At 37.9% G+C, this 21,688-nt stretch overlaps 2 protein-coding genes across 7 annotated transcripts in view; one reads left to right on the forward strand and one right to left on the reverse strand.

Annotated features, from left to right (window-relative positions):
• The window catches only part of LOC129775168 (MAGUK p55 subfamily member 7), a 77,037-nt gene extending 60,673 nt beyond the window's left edge, over window positions 1-16,364 (reverse strand). For 4 of the 6 annotated variants that reach the window (XM_055779551.1, XM_055779548.1, XM_055779549.1 and 1 more), the window contains exon 1: window positions 16,122-16,355. The gene's annotated coding sequence lies outside the window, so the exon portion shown is untranslated. Of the gene's footprint in view, window positions 1-16,121 lie in introns of all 6 variants that reach the window. The other 2 variants (XM_055779546.1, XM_055779545.1) reach the window with 2 other exon arrangements.
• A 3,940-nt stretch (window positions 16,365-20,304) lies between these two features.
• LOC129779963 (uncharacterized) lies at window positions 20,305-21,297 on the forward strand. The gene is made up of 2 exons (XM_055787772.1): window positions 20,305-20,558; window positions 20,618-21,297. Exons 1-2 carry the CDS (start codon window positions 20,556-20,558, stop codon window positions 21,140-21,142), a joined length of 528 nt encoding a protein of 175 aa, XP_055643747.1. The 5' UTR covers window positions 20,305-20,555; the 3' UTR covers window positions 21,143-21,297.
• The last annotated feature ends 391 nt before the right edge of the window (window positions 21,298-21,688 follow it).

Here is a 21,688-nt window from a genome sequence, read left to right on the forward strand (position 1 = left end):
TATGAAACAGGGACACAACGAAGGAAACATCATTAAACGTTGACATCGGCGTTTCTGAGGAACAGGTATAGATGAAGCAGAAGATCAGGATCACGGCTACCTAAGATATCCCGGACGGGGATATCCGATTGTCTGCCTTTTACTCTAAGTGCTATAGAGAGCTGAGAGCGAGCAGCATGGAACCGGCTACACGACCAGACAATATGCTCGATGTCGTGGTAGCCATCGCCACAATCACAAAGATTGTTTGCTGCGAGCCCAATGCGATAGAGATGCGCGTTTAGGTTATAGTGATTGGACATAAATCACGACCTACATTCAATCCCTTGAACCAAGCACTCGTCGAGGGATAATCGTGTGTAACCAACGACCGAACTCATCACCACTCCACATGCGCTGCCAACTAACGAATGTGTGCTGACGAGGAATCTGAAAAAAATCATTATAGACAATTTGCCTTTCAAAAAGTGTGCCTTCTGAAACGCCCACCTTAGCTAACGAGTCCGCTTTCTCATTCCCCGGAATCGAGCAATGAGAGGGAACCCATGTTAAGGTAATCTTGAAAAAAATTTCGACCAAAACACTCAATAGATGTCTTATTCTTGTTAGGAAATAAGATGAGCGTTCATCAACTTTCATTGAGCGGATTGCCTCTAATGAGCTGCGACTGTCTGAAAAAATAAAGTAATGGTCGATGGGCAGTGTTTCAATGATCCCTAGAGCATAGTATATCGCACCCATTTCTGCGACATACACGGAACAAGGATCTTTGAGTTTGAAAGAGGCACTGGAATTTTCATTGAAGATGCCGAAGCCAGTGGACCCGTTTATGAATGAACCGTCAGTAAAGAACATTTTATCAGATCTAACTTTCCCATATTTTTTCCGAAAATATCGACGGAATAGCATTGGATTGAAGATGATCTGGTATTCCATGGAATTTTTGTCGCATGGACAGATAAAAAATGATAGAGGAATTGCAAAAGTATGGGAAGCAAACTTGGTTGGAGATGCCTGGTGAAGGGTGCACGTCGGGGGTAAGGTACTCATGGTATAAAGACATAAAACTTGACTGAGGAGTCAGTTGGAGTAGATTTTCGAAGTTATCAATCACCAATGGATTCATGATCTTGCAACAGATGAGAAATCTGTTGGATAATTCTGTGCACCGAAGAGTAAGCGGGGGTACTCATGCCAAAACTTCGAGACTCATCGTATGTGTCGAATGCAAACACCCCATGGCTATATGCAAGCAACGATATTGTATCCTCTTCAGCTTGAGAATATGAATCCTGGCAGCTGATCGGAAGCAAAAACTGCCATATTCTAACACTGACAATAGACCGTATGAATAAAAACTAAATTCACCTTTACTTTACTTCATTCGAGCAGTCGAGTAGTGAGATTAAGTTTTTACTACGTTTGGTATCAATAAAAGAAACAACAAAGTATTTACTTTTCGAAAATGGATGTTTAGCTGATTTCGTATGAATAAAACAACATTCATGAAGTATTTACTTCATAATTATCAAGTATGCTCATGAGCATACTTTGGATCTGAAAACACTTTCATTCGTTTTGATTTCATATCCGATTTATGTTTAATGCTGCTATCTTGCGCTTGAAGTTAAACAAGTTAACGATCCGCATTGATGGAATTGATTTACTAGTTTAGGGGAGCGTAAAAAAATTGATTGATTTTCATGCGGAATGAACACGTTTTTAAAATTTAAATTATGAATGAAAAATAACCTTTCCGTACCAATTTGGCATTCTGTTTAAATGAAAAACACTTTGATGCCAATTGGCATCACCAAAACGCGAAATTATGCGATGACTCCACCAGACCATAATGCGCACCAAACAGTGACTTTTGGCGGATGCAATGGCCTCTCAACAATCACGTGTGGATTTTCTGAGCGATACGGAAATATACGGATATACGGAAATTTTGGGTGTTCACATAGCCACCGAGCTCGAAATGTGCCTCATCGCTGAAGAAAATTTGATGCGAAAATTCAGCATTTTGCTGCTGTTATTCGTTCACCCAATCGACGTGTGCCCGACGCATTCCATGGTCACCACGCTCTAATTTTTGTACCAGTTGGACTTTATATGGATGTAGGTGCAAGTCCAAATGCAAAATTCGCCACAATGATGTGTTTGACAAGCCCAATTGCTGAGCACGCCGTGGAATCGAAACATTCGGGTCATCCTCCACACTGGCAGCAACAGCAGCAATATTTTCGGCCGAACGCACATTACGATGATGCACAGGTTTCACAATATCCGCTACGGATCCAGTTTGTTCGAATTTATGCACTACATTAGCGATTGTGTGCTCTGTAGGCCGTCCATGACGACCAAAATCCGTCCGTAATGCTCGAAAAACATTTGCCGGTTTTTCATCATTTTTAAAGTATAATTTAACAAAATTAACATGCGATGCTAAAACGATCCATATTGTAAAATGGCAGACATTCAACTAACGATATGATGCTTTGGTTGACAGCTATGTCAAACGGTTGTCAGCGCAGGGCTGTATACTTTCGGAAGCCCGAAATGGAAAACCCTGTATTGTCCCTAATTGAAAGTCGCCACCAGACGTCGACACTATTCCTTTTTCATCGCGAATTCACGCTTTGTCCAAAAAAACGTTTTGAAACGAAACCTAAACAATCAGTGGACAGATGTTTGACAAAGTAAAAACTATGTTCGAATTCAAAAATGAAATTAGTAAAGTAAACTTTTATTCATACGGATTCAAGTAAACACTAGGAAAGTTTACTTTACTTGGAAACGGGCAGAATAAGTAAATACTTTGTTTTATTCATACGACCTAATATCATTGTTTTGTACAACTGAATGAGGTCTCCTGGATGGGCACCCCACCATGTTCCGGTTATTGTTTGGATAAAATTGATTCTTTGCTGGCAATTCTGTTTCAGATACGCAATGTGTCCCCAGGTACATTTAGAATCAAAATATACACCCAGGTATTTGAAAAACATTGAGTGCTTGATCGTTTTGCCGGATAGGTGAAGCTGGAATTGGGCGGGTTCGTGCTTCCTAGAAAAAACGACCATTTCGGTTTTCTCCGTAGAGAATTCGATACCCAGGATTTAGGTAGAAAAATAGATGCAATCTTTCGTTTGTCATAAGTTGATTCTCAAAGAATCAATCCAAAATGTTATGTTATAAATTGATTTCTAACGAAATTTGTCTATAGAACAGTTAGAATTATTTTACTAAATGTCTTTAACAAGTGCGGTCATTCATGTCACAAAATTCAATTGCCTCTTTCATTTTTCAAATTACACCCCGCACATAGAATCCGGCTCAAAATATCCTTCCACAGCATTACTCTTTCAATAGCCAATTTACAATTGCCTTCTGGGCACCGGAGCCTTTCCCGGGTTCGCACCAATTTCGCGTGCATATTCAGTTTCGACCTTTCGTTTCGATTCTCGGTTTTTTTTTATTGTTGCTTGTTTGATTCGACGCTGGGGTTTTTATTGCGGGTGTAACAAAGCCACTGAGCATGAAATATGCATCATGAAATATCCGAAACGAGCCCCACGAGACGTCGCCGGTTGACTTATTCGTAAACAATGGTTCCACTTTTTTCGCACTTAGTCACCCATCCGTACCCTCACTGAGTTTAGTTTATTTTCCCAGGGAAAGTTATCGATAGTTTTTTAGGAATCGATTTAGAAAGAGAAAATGGGAAGGCTACCGGCGGAATTGTTTCTAACTGCGACAGTTTTGATGAGCTTATTGATTTATTTGCTCTGACGAAACAACAAGGCGTCACGATACTCCGATATGATGTTCGGAGTCACGTTTTGCTGTCGAAAATGTCTATCAACTAACAATTGATAGACAATAAATAAATCATAGACACTCGATTATAGTCCTACGGATATATTGATCCGTTTCTTGAACTCATAAATTCATAAATTCAAATTGGTTTCATTTCACATGATACATCAATTGCACGGACCCACAAGAAATATTCCAATGCAATTGTCTATCAATCAGGATAGTTTCATAATGATTTCGGCTGCACAATAAAATCAGCAAACCTAATTGTGATGAGAGGAGAAAATTCTTAATGTTCCGTCTTAACCCCAAAGCAGTGGCGTAGCGTGACCGGGTGACACCCGGGGCGGGTCACTAGGGTGTCACCCCACCATAATACTTAATTATTGTTTTCGAATGAAAAATCCAATTTATCTAAACTCGAAACGTATTTACTCCAATATTGGACAGGGCGAACAAAAAAAAATAAATAAAGTCTTCACGCATTGGTCACTGGAACTGACAGTTACAAAAAAAAAAGAAAATAAGTAAAATGTGGTTTGTGAAATGTGACTCGAAAAAATTTCAATAAATAAATATCTTTGGGAGATGAGACCGACATTGATATTATACAAGTGCTTCCGTACGCTTTCGTCCTCTTGTTGCGGGCTCAATGGAATTTGCAGTAATGAGGGTACGGTACTCAACGTACTAAACATGTCTGACCCATCGTTGATCGCAAATTTATAATTAATTTCAACTCTGACAAGATGCCACATAAACGTACTCGGTTAGAAACTGTTTCAAATTCACTATAGGATTTCGGTACGATTAATTTCAACGGCCTTCAAATGTCTACAGAGCCTTGGTATCTCTTGCAAAAGCTGCCTTTCCGAAACATCGTAGTTGCCAGTTTGTCAAATCGACTTTTTCAGTTCGCTGTCAGGTACTCGTAACATGTGTCGAGCTTGAATTGTTTTAAAATTTTCGGCTTCTTCTTTGGACGATTATGACTGTTCTTATAATTCCCCATAAAAATGGCCAATGTACTCCAACATTCCCTTCTCCATTGCTGGACCGGGTCCGGAAAGTCTTTCGCCTGGTCTGCTCAGTTTATGAGTAATTCTCTATTTAGTAACAAATTTTTAATCGTTGGTTTTTAATAAAACCTTCTTAACAGCCGTTACGATTAGACTGTTCTTTTCAACTGCGAAGAAAAATACCAGTTCATTGAGTCAGATCACAACATTACTCGGAGATGGTTCTTTGGTTTGAAAATATTCTGCGCTAGATATACTTCATGTAGTTTAACGCAACAGAAGTATTAAATAATAAACTGCTGGTAGGAGGAACTGTGCACTTGATCCAGTATTTGAGGCGCGCAATACTCCTGTGGCTGTTTTCAGTTCATAAATTGGTTTCACATCATTATAATGAGCACTATATTGAGTTTACCAAATTTTAACCATCTTTTAACAACACACCTCAGAAACTGTTGTGGCTCAGAAACATTCCTCAGCGATCAGTCAAAACTGCGAAAATCGAATGAACAGATTAACACTTTAAGGACCGGGAAGGAATATGTAAGACATACGCCTGGGACCGCACGTTTTGACTTGTGTGAAGTTGCTTGCTTTGCTTGCAAGTTTTTCAACGGCTTTAAACTTTGCAGTTCATTCGCCTCTATGTGTGAAGTTAGCGGATGACAGTTCAGCGGATAAAAGCTTTTGTTGGGTGCAAGTTTCTGTTCAACGTCTTGCTGGATTTAACGAATAATGAATTAATTCAGTTGAAATAAATTGATTGTTTATCAAGTAACAACCTTCAAACTCATGCTCATTAGATAGAGAATTGAATCATTCATCTTTCCACATAATTCATTTTCTTCTTGATCGTTATAGAGAAATGTTATAGACTGAAACGTGAGCGTAGGTTAATATAGGGAAATATACAGAATTTTGAAAATCAAAAAAAAATTGTCTCAAAAGAGTTTTCGAAGTTATTCGATAGAGAAATATTTCACCTATCTTCCAGCCACAATTTGATTAATCGGAAAATGATCCGAGAAAAGTTATAGGCCAAGTTGTATGGGAGGGAGTCAACCGCGAGTAATCGATTTTCTACCTTACTAGCCATAGAATTAGGAAATTAGTTATAAAAAATGTAGTTAAGAATTCAGCTCCTTAAAACTTATGTAACTGAGCCTGTAAAAATAAACGAATTATTAAAAAATGAGTTGTATGGGAGAAATTAATGATTTTAAAGAAAATTGAAAAAAGTTATTTGAAAGGTCCGAAAACACATTCTCGAGGCAGTACTCATTCGATAAAGAATATTTTTATTTATCTTTAGCCAAATTAGTCCGAAAAGGGTATGAGAAAAGTTTTTGGCCAAAACGTTCACGAGTTGTACGGGGGAAAGGGTCTAGCTGCATAAGGAAGTAAAAAGTAAAAAGGAAGTAAAAATTTCTATTGTATATAAATTTTGACTTTTTTTCGAATCCTTATGCATAGGATCTATGGCAAAAAACGTACCATTCAATTTTAAGCACGTCATTCTCAATAGCTTTGAGATAAAAAAATTTAAAAAATACTGATAGTATCGAGAAATATAATCAAAAAATAAATTCCTAAAAATTTTAAGTACTAAAAAAATCTTGAAATATTGAAATTTTTTTTAAGTATTTAGGGATTCAGTACTTCTTTAATTCGTATTTAAATGTGTTCCTACGCCTTCTATAGATATGTTTGATTTTTTTCAGATAATAATAAGATAATTCTCCTATATAGTTCACTATAAAAGCTATAGTGAAAAAATGAGTTTTTCTTTTTTTCTCCCATTCTCAATAGGCTTGGAAAGAGAAAATACTCAAAGTACATCTACTATGGTGTACCGCGACAATTTAAAGGGTGTGTCACATCAAATTGCATCACGGAAAAAACGCTGTAGAAATTCGCCCAGTAGACCGGTCTTTTTGAAAATTTTAAACAGTAAAATAAAAACTATTAAACAACTTTTGGCATTTTCTTTTTATTCATACTTCGAGCCCAAGCCCGTATGCTCGCACCTTCCTCTTTACCCCGTCCATAAGGTTCTGTACAACGTCAGGTTGTAGTTTTTTTGAACAGAAATCCATTTTCTCTTGAAGTCCGCCTCCGATTTGACAACTTTTGGGTTCTTCCGGAGGGCCTGCTTCATAATCGCCCAATGTGAGCGCTTGTGATCTTTTTCACTGAAGGAGAATCCTTTTTTGCCGTTCTTCTCCTTCCGGTCGATGGTTAGGTTCTCGAAGTATCGTTTTAGTACTCTGCTGACCGTGGATTGGACGATTCCCAGCATCTTACCGATGTCCCGATGTGACAACTCCGGATTCACGAAATGAGTGCACAGGATTAATTCACGACGCCCTTTATAACAAAATTCTATCCCCTGCGTAAAAAAAATCATGGGTGTATATAATTCATTAGAGTTTTCAAAACTGTTTTTCGATGATTATTTATTGAACTATTTATTATCAAATGCGAATTCGAAATTTTTCGTTCATACAATAATATCTCAGTACTGAGTGGTTCTTAACAACGTTATATAAATCATATGAATGATAGTTGATAACGTTAATTGAATTTGCTATCTTTGAAAAAACAGAATGAAATCGATTTCTACATACATCGAAATACAAATTTCTCTGTAAAATATTCCGTGTGAATCCATGTAAATTATGCATTAATTTTTATCCCATCTTCATGCGTTGATACTTCACAATTTTAAAGCATTTCAAAAATCGCCCAAAAATTTCGACTTCGCACTCTGTTCCTTCATTTTTTTCGAGTGTGAGAAAGTTCTCTTTCCATCTTTATATATAAAAGAGAGTTTTTCCCACGTACGTATAACTCATCATCACGGGAGAACGGCTGATCAGATTTACGTTGTCCATATCTTTTGTGAGTTTGCCTTCACCCAAATTAGAATGATAGAGTACTTCGGAATTTATTCGAGATGATTGGAAAAATTCGAAAAAAATGACTATGCATATCTTTATATATAAGAAGGATATTTAAAATAAAAAGGGAAAATTCGAAAATAGGAGGTACGCATATGTATGTTTTGCTGTGAAAATCATCATTTCGATCAATTTTACAGATCTGAACGATAATATACAAACTTTCTTGAAGTATTTTCGTTATTTTTACCATATATGGCAGGACAACGTTTGCCGGGCCAGCTAGTTTTCGATAATTTTTTTAATTTCCCTCCTACAACTTGTATACATTTTGGCCTATACCTTTTCTCAGACTCTTTTCCGGCTAACAAATATTTGGCTGAAGATGGATAAAAGTATTCTCTATCCAATGAGTATCATCTCAAAAATGTGTTTTTGGTCCTTTGAATTACCTTTTTTCAATTTTCTTTAAATTAATTAATTTCCCCCATACAAGTTGTATAGGTTTTGGGCTATAACTTTTCTTTTCCCTTTTCCGACCGATGGAAATTTTGCTAAAGATAGATAAAAATATTCTATATCGAATAAGTACTTCTTTAAATTTTCTTTAACATAATTAATTTCTCACATACAACTTGGCTTATATACTTACTTTTCTCATACCCTTTTCCGATTAATGAAATTGTGGCTGGAAGATAGGTAAAATATTTCTCTATCGAATAACTTCGATAACTCTATTCGAACAATTTTTTTTTTTATTTTCAAAATTCTGTAAATTTTCCTATATTGACCCATGCTCACGTTTCAGTCTATAACTTTTATCCGTCACGATCAAGAAAAAGATGAATTATGTGGAAAGATGAATGATTCAATTCTCTATCTAATGAGCATGATTTTGAAGGTTGTTACTTAACAATCAATTTATTTCAATTGAATTAATTCATTATTCATTAAATCCAGCAAGACGTTGAACAGAAACTTGCACACAACGAGAACTTTCATCCGCTAATTTCACACAAGTCCGTAAAGAAGGAACGCGAAAACGAGAAATCTCGTGAGCGGTCCGCAAAGTGTTAAACAGTTCTAAAAACCTCATACACTGTAGATTCTTAGCAAAATCATGTTGTCCTCATAAGCCCAAAAAGTTGCTTTTTCAACAAAAACTGAACTCTTTCAGTTGATCCCTACATGGTTGGAGCGGTCGATATCCTGCGAACGGGACTTCATGAAAACTAAACCCTGATCTTTCAGTTGTTGACAGATATCGTTATTCACATGCAGCTTTTCCCACCCAAATCGAAAAAAAAACTAGGAGTGAGTTATATCTGTGACATAACCGCAAAGTTACGTAGAATAACCATTGAATAAGTAATCATTTTTTTTAAGTTGCATCTAAGTCAATTCTTAATAAATGTATGAATGGATGTTTTGTTTTCCCTATGGAATTGTCTTCCGATATGTTCAAATATATTCGAAATAACATTCTTTCGCTTGTTATAAGGGCCCAATTTATATTTTGCTTCGCCAAAAAAGGATCGGTTTATCGAACGTTGTTCCTAAAACATCAGTATCCTTGGTTCTGCATCAGTATCCGAAACCAAGCTTGGGTGTAAGCTCCGGAGGCGTTTAGCGACAATTGCGAGAGGGAGGCTTATTTAGTTGCAGACCAGCGGAGAAGCGTTTAGTTTTGCGGAAAACCATTTGAGTCGGATTATTCCAAAATGGAAAATAGACGAGGACATCTTGGTACCAGGCTTAATCCGCTGTATTACAGAGAGACCGTTGATCACGGTAGAGGAAGCTTGATGATTATGCTTCTCTGGATTAAGTGTGGGAGCTGTTAATCATACTGAAGGAATAATTAATAGAGAGTATCGAAAATGTTATGGTGTGGCGAGGTATTCTCCATACTCTCCATACTCCATTATTCCGAAGCCGAAGATGAAATGTTACTGATTCGAAGACATCAGCAAGACAATAATCCCGAGCATACTTGTGAACAAATGGTTTTATGGTCACAAAAATCAAAAGGCTAACGTGGTTAATGTCGAAGTCTTAACGCAGTTTTCGGGATATTGAGCGTTATTAAATCACACTAAAATTATTGAAATCGCTCGAATGTACAGAAAAAGCTTTGTGGTATCCATATGTTATTCTATTCGATGAACTGAATAAGGCTGAAAATTTCTATAATAAAGACAAAAACAAATTATTCTATTCATAGGAAACGAAATAAATAGTATGTTATGCAGTCGTCGATCAGGGAGTTATGCTAATACATTGAAGGATGGCTGTTAGCAAGTCGAACATGAATAGTCATCGCAATTTAATTCGTCTAGAAGCAAGACGCAAGAACACAAGGCCAATGAGTTTACAGCGATCGGTGTACTCTGGAGGTCCAAAGTCTCTTTCAATTTTTGGTAGACTGTACTGCATGATACGGAGCCCACACCGGAAAAGCATACTCCAGTATGCTTCGCACCAGCGAATAGTACAAGGCCTTCAGAGCATACACATCGATGAAGAGCTGCGTAGCACGTTTTAAAAATTCAAGAGCCGTGAACGCTTTGGTTGTGATCTGTTTTATGGGCTCGTTGAACTGCAGTTCAACGCACCGGAGCACCGACTTTGTTCTGTAGTTGAAACGATTGAACGTCTGTCTACGTGTGAACGAGATTGCTATCGTCTTCGAAATGTTTATCTCAATAACATTGCCAGAACATCAACGGGCAGAACAATCGAGAGCTGAAGTTTTCTTTCTGGTCTATCTTCAGATCATCCGCAAACAGCAGCAATTTTGATCGGTGTCGTACACACATGTTATTCACGAACAGAACACAGAGAAAAGGTCCCTGTGGCACCCCGAAACACACAAACAATAAACACTCTTATGGACAATACCCGAGTACAGGTCACACTTTATGTTCAATCGAGGGTTTGCGATCTGCAGATGGTTGATATTCGTCGTACACCCAGGTTTTTATACGCGGGGGATACGTACCTCGTAAAAAAATCGCGTTAATTGGAAAATCCGCGTGAAAAAACTGCGATAATTAGAAAATCCGCGTAAAAAAACCATGTCACCTAATGATAGATATCAAATGGGACTATCTTTACGTAGAACGGAAGTAAAAATTTGAGTGTTGCTCGCTTCCGAAAACCCGTTGTTTTTTCCTGCAATTTCGTTGATTACTGGTAGCAATAGTTCGGTTTTCCTCACGAATGAGGTCATCTGCTGTTGCTAGAAGATCCCCTAGTAATTTGTACACTTTTCTGCCGATGCACGTGCAGTACCACTGTTGGACCGTCCAGAGCTAAGTAGAAAGGGAAAGACATTCACGAATCGCTGCCCGTAAAAACTCCGTCCCGTTGTACAGCCCGCTGAGCTCCCCGTTGCCCAACACCTAAAATCCACGTAAGAATCGTGATAAGGTGCGGCACTAAGCACTAAGCTCCGTTACAAGTACAAATTACCGTAATTTGCTCTGAGGGAACATAAGAGAAAAATGTGAGCTGGGGGGGACGCGTAAAAAACCGATATGAAGAGTTTGAAGAAATCCGATTTTAGTTCAATTTATGCATTGTGCTTTTGACTAATCATCAAACTGTGTGTGTTCAGTAAATTGAAGATATAAAGACATATCTTCCAATGTCGTCTTGAATAATCGAGCCGAAGCGGTGTGTTCATATCCGCTTTTGTAGTCCGTGTTAAGAAAACATCTTCCGGAGTTCAAAAATGCATGCGGATACAAAGGTATCCCCGGCTTGCATGTATTTGCAATGATGATTACAACAGACTCCTCGTATTTGCAGTCTGTGTTAGGCAAAAACATTCCGGTCTGCATATATGCATGTAGGAACAGGAGTACCTCCGGCCTGCATGTATTTTCAATGACGGTTTCCCCAGGTTCCTTGATTTTGAAGTCAGTTTTAGGAAAACAAAACAAGCGAGTACAAAAGTATTCGAAGCTTGCATGCATTTTCAATGCCAATTTCCGCAGACTCATTGGTTTTGAAGTCTACATTGGTTGCTCCTTTTGGTCGGTATAGTTTGAAGAGCACAGATCGGGCTAATCAAAACGTGAGTTTTGCGCGTTTAGATAATGCTTGATTTTTCACAATAATTCAATTGTTTACCTGAAGAAAAAAAGACTTATTCATTGTGGAAGATGCGTAGAAGTATATTTTATTAATTGATGCCATCATCTTTGCGATTTATTAAGAAGTTCTCGAGTTATAAGAATTTGGAATCTTTAATTCTTTCCTACATTCAGATCAAATCCGAAAAAAATCCCCGATTTTCCAGTAATTTTTCAGTAGAATTCCAGATGGAGACTACTAATCAAATTTTCTTCTAATACTTAGCTGTAGTTCCTAAAACATTTAGTTGGCTTAAATATTTAAACTTTATGCGTTTTCCAAAATTTTCTTCGTTTCACCTCCAAAGATTTGGCTGCTTACCGTAGCCGTTTCATTGACTTTGATTCATATGACACAAAAGCTTCTTTTTTCTGACTTTCCTTGTCTTCCAGGTAAAGAAAATAAGAATTCCGAACAAGTTGAATTAAATAGATAAACATTTATATTGATGCTATCCTTCCAAAGTGAGGTATAGCATTATAAACTTGTCACATAGCATAACCGTTTCCTCCCACATGGAAAACCTCTCTCAACATTGGGATTTCCACACGAGAGATACAAGATCATTTTTGATATGGTAAAAAGTTCCTTATCCTTTCCAGAAATGCTCCAGTCGTTCATTTTCCGGGTCATAGTCACCAGATACAGAGCTAAACTGGCTCAGGGAGCAGCTGATGATGGTTCATCTAGCTTACTCTGAGATTTATTTTATGCTAAACATTGTTGAGTTTTCCATTTGTTTATAGATCGACTAGCTGACCCGGCAAACTTCGTTCCACCCAAAAGTTGTTTTTTGTTATCAATACCTTCAAACATTCTCATTTTCTTACTAAGCGCAAGTTCATGAGTCCAATCGCAGAACTGTTCATTGATTGATCTTCTAATCGACCCCGTTGAATTTACCTTTTACTATCAAATTCCTAGTCCAGTTCCATTATAATATCAGATTATTTTCAGACACAAGATTTTTCAACCAAATGCAAATAATATGTTTCTCCGTTACATGGAATAAAGTTCATACAGAAAATATGATAGAATAAAGACAGACCCCTCCCATCTTCTCCCCTTAGAGAGGGAGGAGGAGTGTCTATTCACCATAGAAACGTTTCGTGCCCCCTAAAATCTTCACATGCCAAATTTGGTTTCGTTTGCTTGATTAGTTTTCGAGTTATGCATAAATTTGTGTTTCATTTGTATGGGAGCCCCCCCTTAGAGAGGGGGAAGGAGTGTCGAACCACCATAGAAACGTTTATCGTTCCCTAAAACCTCTATATTCTAAGTTCAATTCCATTTGTTTGATTAGTTCTCGAGTTGTTCAGCACCATCCCCTCCTCCTCTTTAGATAGGAGAAAGGAGTGTCAAACCACCATAAAAACATTTATTGCTCGCTAAAACCTCCATATGCCAAATTTGGTTCCATTTGCCTGATTAGTTCTCGACTTATGCACAAATTTGGGTGTTATTAATTTGGTTTCGTTTGCTTGATTAATTCTCGAGCAATGCAGAAATTTGGGCTTCATTTGTATGGCAGCCCCACCTAAGAAAGGAGGGAGGAGAATCTAACCACCATAGAATCATTCAGTGCACCCTAAAACCACCACATGTCAAATTTCGTTTCATTTGCTTGATTAATTCTCGAGTAGTGTTTCATTTGTATGGCAGCCGCCCCCCCCCCCCTTAGAGAGGGGGAGGGGTCTAAAACTATCACGAAAATCTTCCCCGGTCCCAAAAACCCCTACATACCAATTTTCATGTCGATCAGTTCAGTAGTTTCAGAGTCCATAAGAATCAGACAGACAGAAATCCATTTTTATATATATATATATTTTCTAATGCAGATGGAATCTATCAAATGTTATTCAATCGAATCGTATGGAACTCATACATTGTAGCGATTTACGCTATCATATTTTACGAAATGCCCGTAATGGGTAGGTTCAGACGTCTGTAGTGAAACGACCAAGTCAAGTGTCGTGTACCAAGGATTACACTCTGTCCAACTTCTATAAGACCACCCTGACTATATTTCGTTGCAACACAAACAGTTGGAATTTCAAAAAGATACATTCATACATTGTAGAATGCTTAGAATAAAGTATAAGTAAAGTTCGTTCAAAAGAGTTATTTGTTTATTTATTGTGCTTAAATAATTTAAGTTGTCCAGTTTCTATATGGTCGGTGTTAAGTCAGACCGGACCATGTAACATTCTTATGATTTCGAGAAAAACGAATTTGAAGTTCAGTACTTTAAGGGGTTTCCATTGAGCGTTCAAAACAATTTCGATACGTTATTCCTCCTGTACGCGTGATTTTCCAAATCTGATAAATGTGGAATGTAGCTTACACAATGTTTAACCCAATGTTATCAATAACTTGAAATTTTTAATTTTGCGACTTGGTCCGCTTTGACTTAACACCGACCATATAACAATTTCTAAATTCATAAGTATTATCAATGAAAAAATCAAAACGATTGGTTGATTCACATGTCAATGATTAGCAACCTTGCCATTTCGGCTAATAGCCTGGAAAATTCGTGTTGGCATACTATTTACCAAAATCTGCTGAACGGATTTCTCGATATTTTTCCATGTTTCCGAACGGGACAGGATTTTTACTGCGTCCTTCACGGCTTTAACGATGTGCGCCGGTGTGCTGTCATGTTGTAATATCACTTTACTCGGGACCATTCCGGTCTTTTTCCCATCAATTCAAAGTATAAATTTATCATTTGTTGTCGGTGGCACTCATGGTACACCATACCCTTCAGGTCCCACCACACACAGGGCATCGTCTTTCGGTCGAATCGTATTGACTTTGCAGTAGATTGGCCGGCTTCACCAGGAGAAAGATATGATTTTTTGCGCTTAGGGTTCTCGAAATAACGTTATAATAAGCAAACGATGTGCTTCGACCGCTTTTTTTTTCTTTAAATTGAAAAAAAAAGACAAAAGTAGCGAACGCAGCAAATACTCTTATTCGGAACAAAACTGAATATTTTAAATACGTTCAGCATTTTATTTTTCGCAGAACAAGGACTTCTTGATACGACTGATCCGATGCAGCAAATAATTACTCAGTTATGAATTTGAATGTTGGATACAAGCAAGTTGAAATATTTCCATAAAAAGTGTCTCTTCATGGAACAAGCATGAATAAGTGTTACTCAAAACTCTGAATCTCAAATATTTTAATTCCGCAAGTTAGATCCTAAATGAGTCGGTTTATCTACTATTCCAGATCCAACGGCAAAGCAGATGAGACGTGATGGGAATTTGGATAAACGAAAATCAATCTCGAAGATGATTCATCTCGACTATTAGTTTTACTAGGCTATCTGCATCGAATACAACGATACGAAAAACGACAACACGTGCTTGTAGACTTCTGCAAAGATTTGTAAAATTTGCTTAAATTGTTACAATGATGGAAACAAATATAGGTAGAACAATATTTCTATTCACTGGACATTTGTGTTATCTTACGACTCGGAGAGTGTCTGATGACGTGGAAACATCAGTCACTAATATTTGAGACGACTTATTGTATTGTTTTCGTGGAAAAAGCTTCGTTTGCGACTATCTGGATTACATTACCGATTCAGAGGTGTCTCAAGTATAGATAAACCCGTCAAATCATGCTATTCTCAACCACCAACAACACCGAATTCCCTACAGATTTTGCCACACATAAACACTCTTCGTAATGATCTACTATTAACACGCCACGTTTTATCGGTCACCAAAACAGCTGGATTTGTTCACTAGAGATTTTTCGCAATCCTGTGCTTGTCATATTTTTAGCATCACACACCGAGCACACCACAATGTCCCTTTTTTGTCATTTTCCCAAAAAAAAAAAACACACTTCGCCACTGGGAAATGAGAGAAAGAGAGTGGAAAACAGAGACTGCAATCAGACGGCGGTGTGTTTTTGAGACATACGAACAGCGCGCACGAGAGAGAAAGAGAAACACCAAATAGGTGTACAAGTGCAAGGGGGAAAAATGGAAAATTGATCAATAAACTCTCCCCCTTCGTTCTTATCAGCACTCGTGGAATGGAAAGTTCGCAGATCTGTCACCATTATGTGGAAATCGGACTGCCAGTAGATTCCTTAAGGAGTGCAATCTCATTCACATATCGTATTTTTCTCAATTTGATTCCGAGAAAAACATTTCCACTCTACACTCTAGCGTGCACACGAGGAAAAATTTTACACAGACTATTTTCTTCACTACCTTCCACAAACATTTCTTTGTACACTCACTCGTGGAAAATACTTGACACAATAGAGTCCGACTCGAATAAGACAGAAAAAGAAAAGTGTTTCCCCTGTCCGAACCGGGTTTTTATTCTAGCTCTGGTTTAGCACATTTTCACTGTTTTTCACCTTCATTGGAGTTTACTTTTTTCCTGTGATAGCTCTCAACGACCCGCCAGGGAGCTAAACGACACGAGATTGCCAGTTCGCAGTCAGTCATCGACTGATCGGAAAAAGTGATTGCTGACCGCGTGAGAGACACAAATCCTGGCAAAGCATAGACCGAAGTGAGCCGTGAATCCGTGAGACAGTGAAGAAAACGGTGAAAATACACTCGGGTGCTATCAGCCGCTCGAGAGCCATTTGACAGCGCACAGTGGTGGTGGGCGTTTTTGTGGGTGCAATTGAGGGTTGAGTGTGTGGTACTGGCCGTAACGGTTATGTGTATGGGGAAATGGAAAATGACGCGTGTGTCTTGGCTGAAAGTGATGCGCTTGCGTTACGGTTTCTTCTATGGTGAACAGCGAACGTGAGAGGGGTGCTCGATAAGTTAGGGACTATCCTCAAACAACGTGGAAAATGTTATCGAGTGTAGGGGTTACGATAAAGTCCAAGCTTGTCAATGGTGAAGGGAGAGGAGGTATAAATAATGTCCACGAGGACACGTTAAATATATATTTGAAAAGAATGCATTCATATCTATGCATTTTCAAAAATAGATTGAATCTGTTCTCCGTTTTCTACAATATTCTTATATTCCGTCCATTCTGAGTACTATGTATTTGTCAATAAAGTTGTCTGAGGGCGGTCGAACATCCAGATTTTTCTCATATCGTTGATTTTATTTTCACTGATACGCTAAATACAGTAAATTATTTTAGAAGTTAACCATTACGGTAGTTGTGCAAAATCTTCAATTATTTAGTGATATCTACAAGGTGCTAAATAGCTTAGGGTGAGACTTCTACGTGTATCAAAATCGAGAATTATAGCTTAAAAAAATCGTTGTAAGCTATGCATATAGTTCTGAATCATATTTCGGATATTTTGTAATAATATCTTGAAATGCTTAATACCTTGATGATATAACTATAAAATTAATATCACAATTGATTCTTTAGAGTAACCCCTTGATTTCATCATCATTTTATATGAGAATTACATTTGAATTATAACATAATAGACAAAAATCTAACAGCGCTTCTCATTATCTTTTGTGTTTGACGTTTGCTTGGCGTGAGCATGTAAAATTTAACCGTTCATTATAGTTTAAATTGCTCCCGTGACAGTTGAAATTGATGATACTACAATGTGAGTTCTCAGACTTATTATAGACGTAAAGCGTAGATTCATATAACATATCGAAATATTTCGGAACCTTGTATAAATAATACACATGTTTTTCAACAGAACAGCAGATAGATATGAGGGAAGGTGAATAATTAGTGGACAATGTGCAACTGGATGAACTTCTAACACATGAAATGTTGAGCCCTCCTTATGTTGGCAATTCATCAACTCACGATAAAAGTAAGCCTCACGTTACTCCTACAGTGGCCACAGTGGCCACTGCCATACAAATGAAAAACAAATTTCTACATAACTAGAGAATTAATCCGGCAAACGAAACCAAATTTGGCATGTGGAGGTTTTAAGGTGCAATAAATGTTTTTATGGTGAATAGACACTCGTTACCCCTCTCTTAAAGGGCTCAATAAAATAAAAAACACAAATTTTCGCATAACTCGAAAACTAATCAAGCAAATGGAGCCAAATTTGGCATGTGAAGGTTTTACGCGACAAGAAAATTTTATGTGGCGAACAGACACACTTCCCCCTCTCTAAGGGGAGGGGGGCGGATTTGTACCATTCAAATGAAGCATAAATTTCTGCATAACCCAAGAACTTATCAATCAACCGGAACCAAATTTGGCATATGGAGGTTTTTGATGAACGTTTCTATGGTGGTTCGACTCTCCTCCCTCTTTCTAAGGGGGGGCTACCTTACAAATGAGGAGGGGAGGGGTTGCAAAACTCGACAACTAATTAAGCAAATTGAACCAAATTCGGCATGCAGAGGGAACTTTAAATGTTTCTATGATGATTCGATACTTCTTCCCCCTCCCTAAAGATGGGCTGCATAACTCGAGAATCAATGAAGCAAAAGGACCAAATTTGGCATGTGGAAGTTTTAGAGGACACGTAATGTTTCTATGGTGGTTCGACACCCCTCCCGCTCTCTAAAGGAGGGAGAGGTTTCATGACGCGACAACTAATTAAGCAATTTTAACCAAATTCGGCATGTGGAGGATTTAGAGGGCACGAATTTTTTATGGTGGTTCGACACTCCTCACCCTCTCTAAAGGAGGGAGGGATTTCATAACTCGACAAAATTGAGCGAATTGAACCAAATTTGGCATGTGGAGGATTTAGAAGGCACGATTTTTTTATGGTGATTCGACACTCCTCCCCTCTCACTAAAGGAGTGGGGGGGTTGCATAACTCGAGAGCTAATGAAGCAAACTGATCCAAATTTGGCATATGGAGGTTTTAGGGAGCAATAATTATATCTACGGTGGTTCGACACAACAACCCCCTCTTTAAGGTAAGGGGGGCTGCCATACAAACGAAATACAAACTGAATAACTCGAGAACTAATCAAGCACAATTTGGGATGTGAGGGTTTTTGGGTATGAGAAATGTTTCTATGATGGTATGACACCCCCTCTGGAATTGAGAGCGGATCCGATAAAAATACTACACATATTTCAACCAAACATATTCCAACCAAACATGACAATTGAAAATTTTCGGAAAACTCTGAAGGAAAAAGGGAAAATTCGGAAAATTAAATTCTCATATGTTCTACAATTACGTTGACAATTTTCGGAAAACTCTGAAGGAAAAAGGGAAAGTTCGCAAAATTAAATTCCCATATGTTCTACAATTACATAGTGACAAGTGCTGTTAGTCGATTTGATGTTTGCGCTAGGGAAATTGATCTTTTTCGAAACTGGAGATGGATTTCAATGTGATGAAACGCACTCCTATATCTTCTTCTATCTATACCAATAAAAAAGTATCGCCGAATGTTTTTATTCTATCATATTTTCTGTATAAATCATTTATTCCATGTAACGAAGAAACATGTTATTTTCAAGTGCTTGAAAAATCTTGAACGAGAATTGTGTCTGAATATAATCTGATATTATAATGACGAGTTTTGTTTGAAATACTAGGAACTTTATAGTGAAAGTTAAATGAACAGTTCTGCGATTGGACCCATGAACTTACTCATAGTAAGAAAACGTGAATGTTTGAAGGTATCGATAACAAAAAACAAATTTTGGGGGGGCGAAGTTTTCCGGGTCAGCTAGTTATCTATAAATATCCTGGAATACCATAATTGTATAGAGAAGATGCCGAATTTTCATGAACACGATGTAAATTCAGTTCCACAAAATTCATAAACTTTGAACCTTATGGTTATATGAAACAAAAAATCCAATAGATTCTAATTATCGTTTCTTCGTGTTTGGGGTATAAAAAGGATACTTATAACCTGATTCCCTTATGCACCTCTGCGATCCTCACTCTCTCGAAAATATTATTTTACTCGTTTTTTGGTTTTTGGGTATCTTTTGGTGCCCCTATCGAATAGAGATATCTTAGTTAGACGTCAATCCAATCTGTCCCATAAATATGTTCCCTTAAAAGAACTGATATTATTATTTGATGCCTTTTTCTAATCATCATTGAATCCATCAGTTTCGCTTGCTCCATTCTAGTCGTGAATCCTTATCCCAGCAAATCAATCTCCTATTATCTTCAGTTATTGAGAAATTATTAGTTTGGTAATTGAATATAATGATGAAAACGTAAAATGATTCATTAGCCTCCAAAAATTCTGCAATGAACTCGAAACGCTTAACCCAAGAGAGCTTACACTAACAAAAGCATGTTCTGGAAAAGTACTGCATTCATCCATAACATGTGCAGAAGAGTTTCGAATAGTGCGATGACTTATGAATAACAACTGATTAAATAAGGCATTGCTAGAGTGGGGGAGACGGTGGTATTTGCCAGGTCTTTACAAGAAAGTTTTTGTCAGTAATCAGTAACACCTCATAAAAGCATACTATGAGTAGTCCAAGTTCAATAAGGGTTATAATAATTGCGTCGCCCTGCGGATCAAGACAGAAGAATGATTTTTTGATTTGCATAGAAAGGCACAACATAACAAAATTCATCGGGAGGGATCATCTATACGTAACAGGTAAAGTTCTGAGCCCAGGTAGAAACCGAAATTACGGAAAGCCAGCTCCGAAGAACCGGCTCAGGCCACAAAATGCTTAGTATGGAGCTAACAGTGAAAGTGACAAGTTGTGAAGGAGGAAAATAACTGATCAAAATGGTATGATCGTGAAAGTGCAATCTCACACCCAGCGTTTCTAATTTTCGATATTTCTTCAGTATTCAACGAGATTATTCTGCGTGATTCTGTTCTTTCTGGTTGCCACGCGATCAAGCAGCGCATTTCCCATATTGGATTATTTTAATTACGACATAGCGCCAAGTGCAAGGGATGGCGAACAACCGTCGGCAACTATGATGGAACTGAGCCAGTACAGATCATTGCTACATTTTGATACGTTCATTCCGGTGATGAAGATCATTTTGGCGCCCATCGGTCGCATGATGCAACCCATGATCGAACAGTGGATCGAGGACTACTTCGGAGCGTACATCGACTCAATCGGCCGGGCAGTGGAGAACATTTCTCGCTTTGCAACGGATAACATATCCTTCCAGCCGGGCGATACCTATTACACGAAGGATGACCTTCTCAACGGATACGGATACAACTCACTGATCATTAATCTGCCGTCGGGAAAAACAGTTACCGTGTTGACACACAGGTCCAGCAGCAAGCTGAATATTTTGGATGAGTTTCCCCAGCTCTCGGAGGCGTTCAATGAAGTGAGAAAGCTCAATTAGGCACGTTGAAATTGGAAAGATTGAACGGGTGACGAATAGTATAGGGCAATAGTATGCAGATTATTTATTTATTTATTTAATAACAGTAAGTATATCGACAGAAAGCGTTCAAAATATAATGTAAAATGCATAACAAATAAAAGCGTAACATAACATTCGATCAGTATTTTCATTTATAACAAGCAGTATTGTTGTCATACTGAAAACGCAGGTTTCTAATTAAGCCCTTTATTTACCCTTCAACTGAAGTTTTCTGGACGAATTTGTTTTAATGAGCTGCTATTGATGGCTATGATGATGATCGGAATAGATACCAGTAATTACCATCGTAGCGAATAATTGAGCTTTGTTTTGATCGCTTGTTTATGCCGCAAGATCAGAGTGTGCATGTAGACGAATGGTAATTCCAAGCTGAATTGCTTTCAATTGCCCTCGAACGAAAACGCAAAATTGCACCAAACTTTGTCCATGGACACGCTTATTCATCCGACAGGCAATGAATTAAATTTAGTTTGTCAATGGCATGAGCCGCTTACCATATTATGT

This window comes from Toxorhynchites rutilus, chromosome 3 (assembly GCF_029784135.1).
Source record: "Toxorhynchites rutilus septentrionalis strain SRP chromosome 3, ASM2978413v1, whole genome shotgun sequence".
Taxonomy (NCBI): Eukaryota; Metazoa; Arthropoda; class Insecta; order Diptera; family Culicidae; genus Toxorhynchites; species Toxorhynchites rutilus.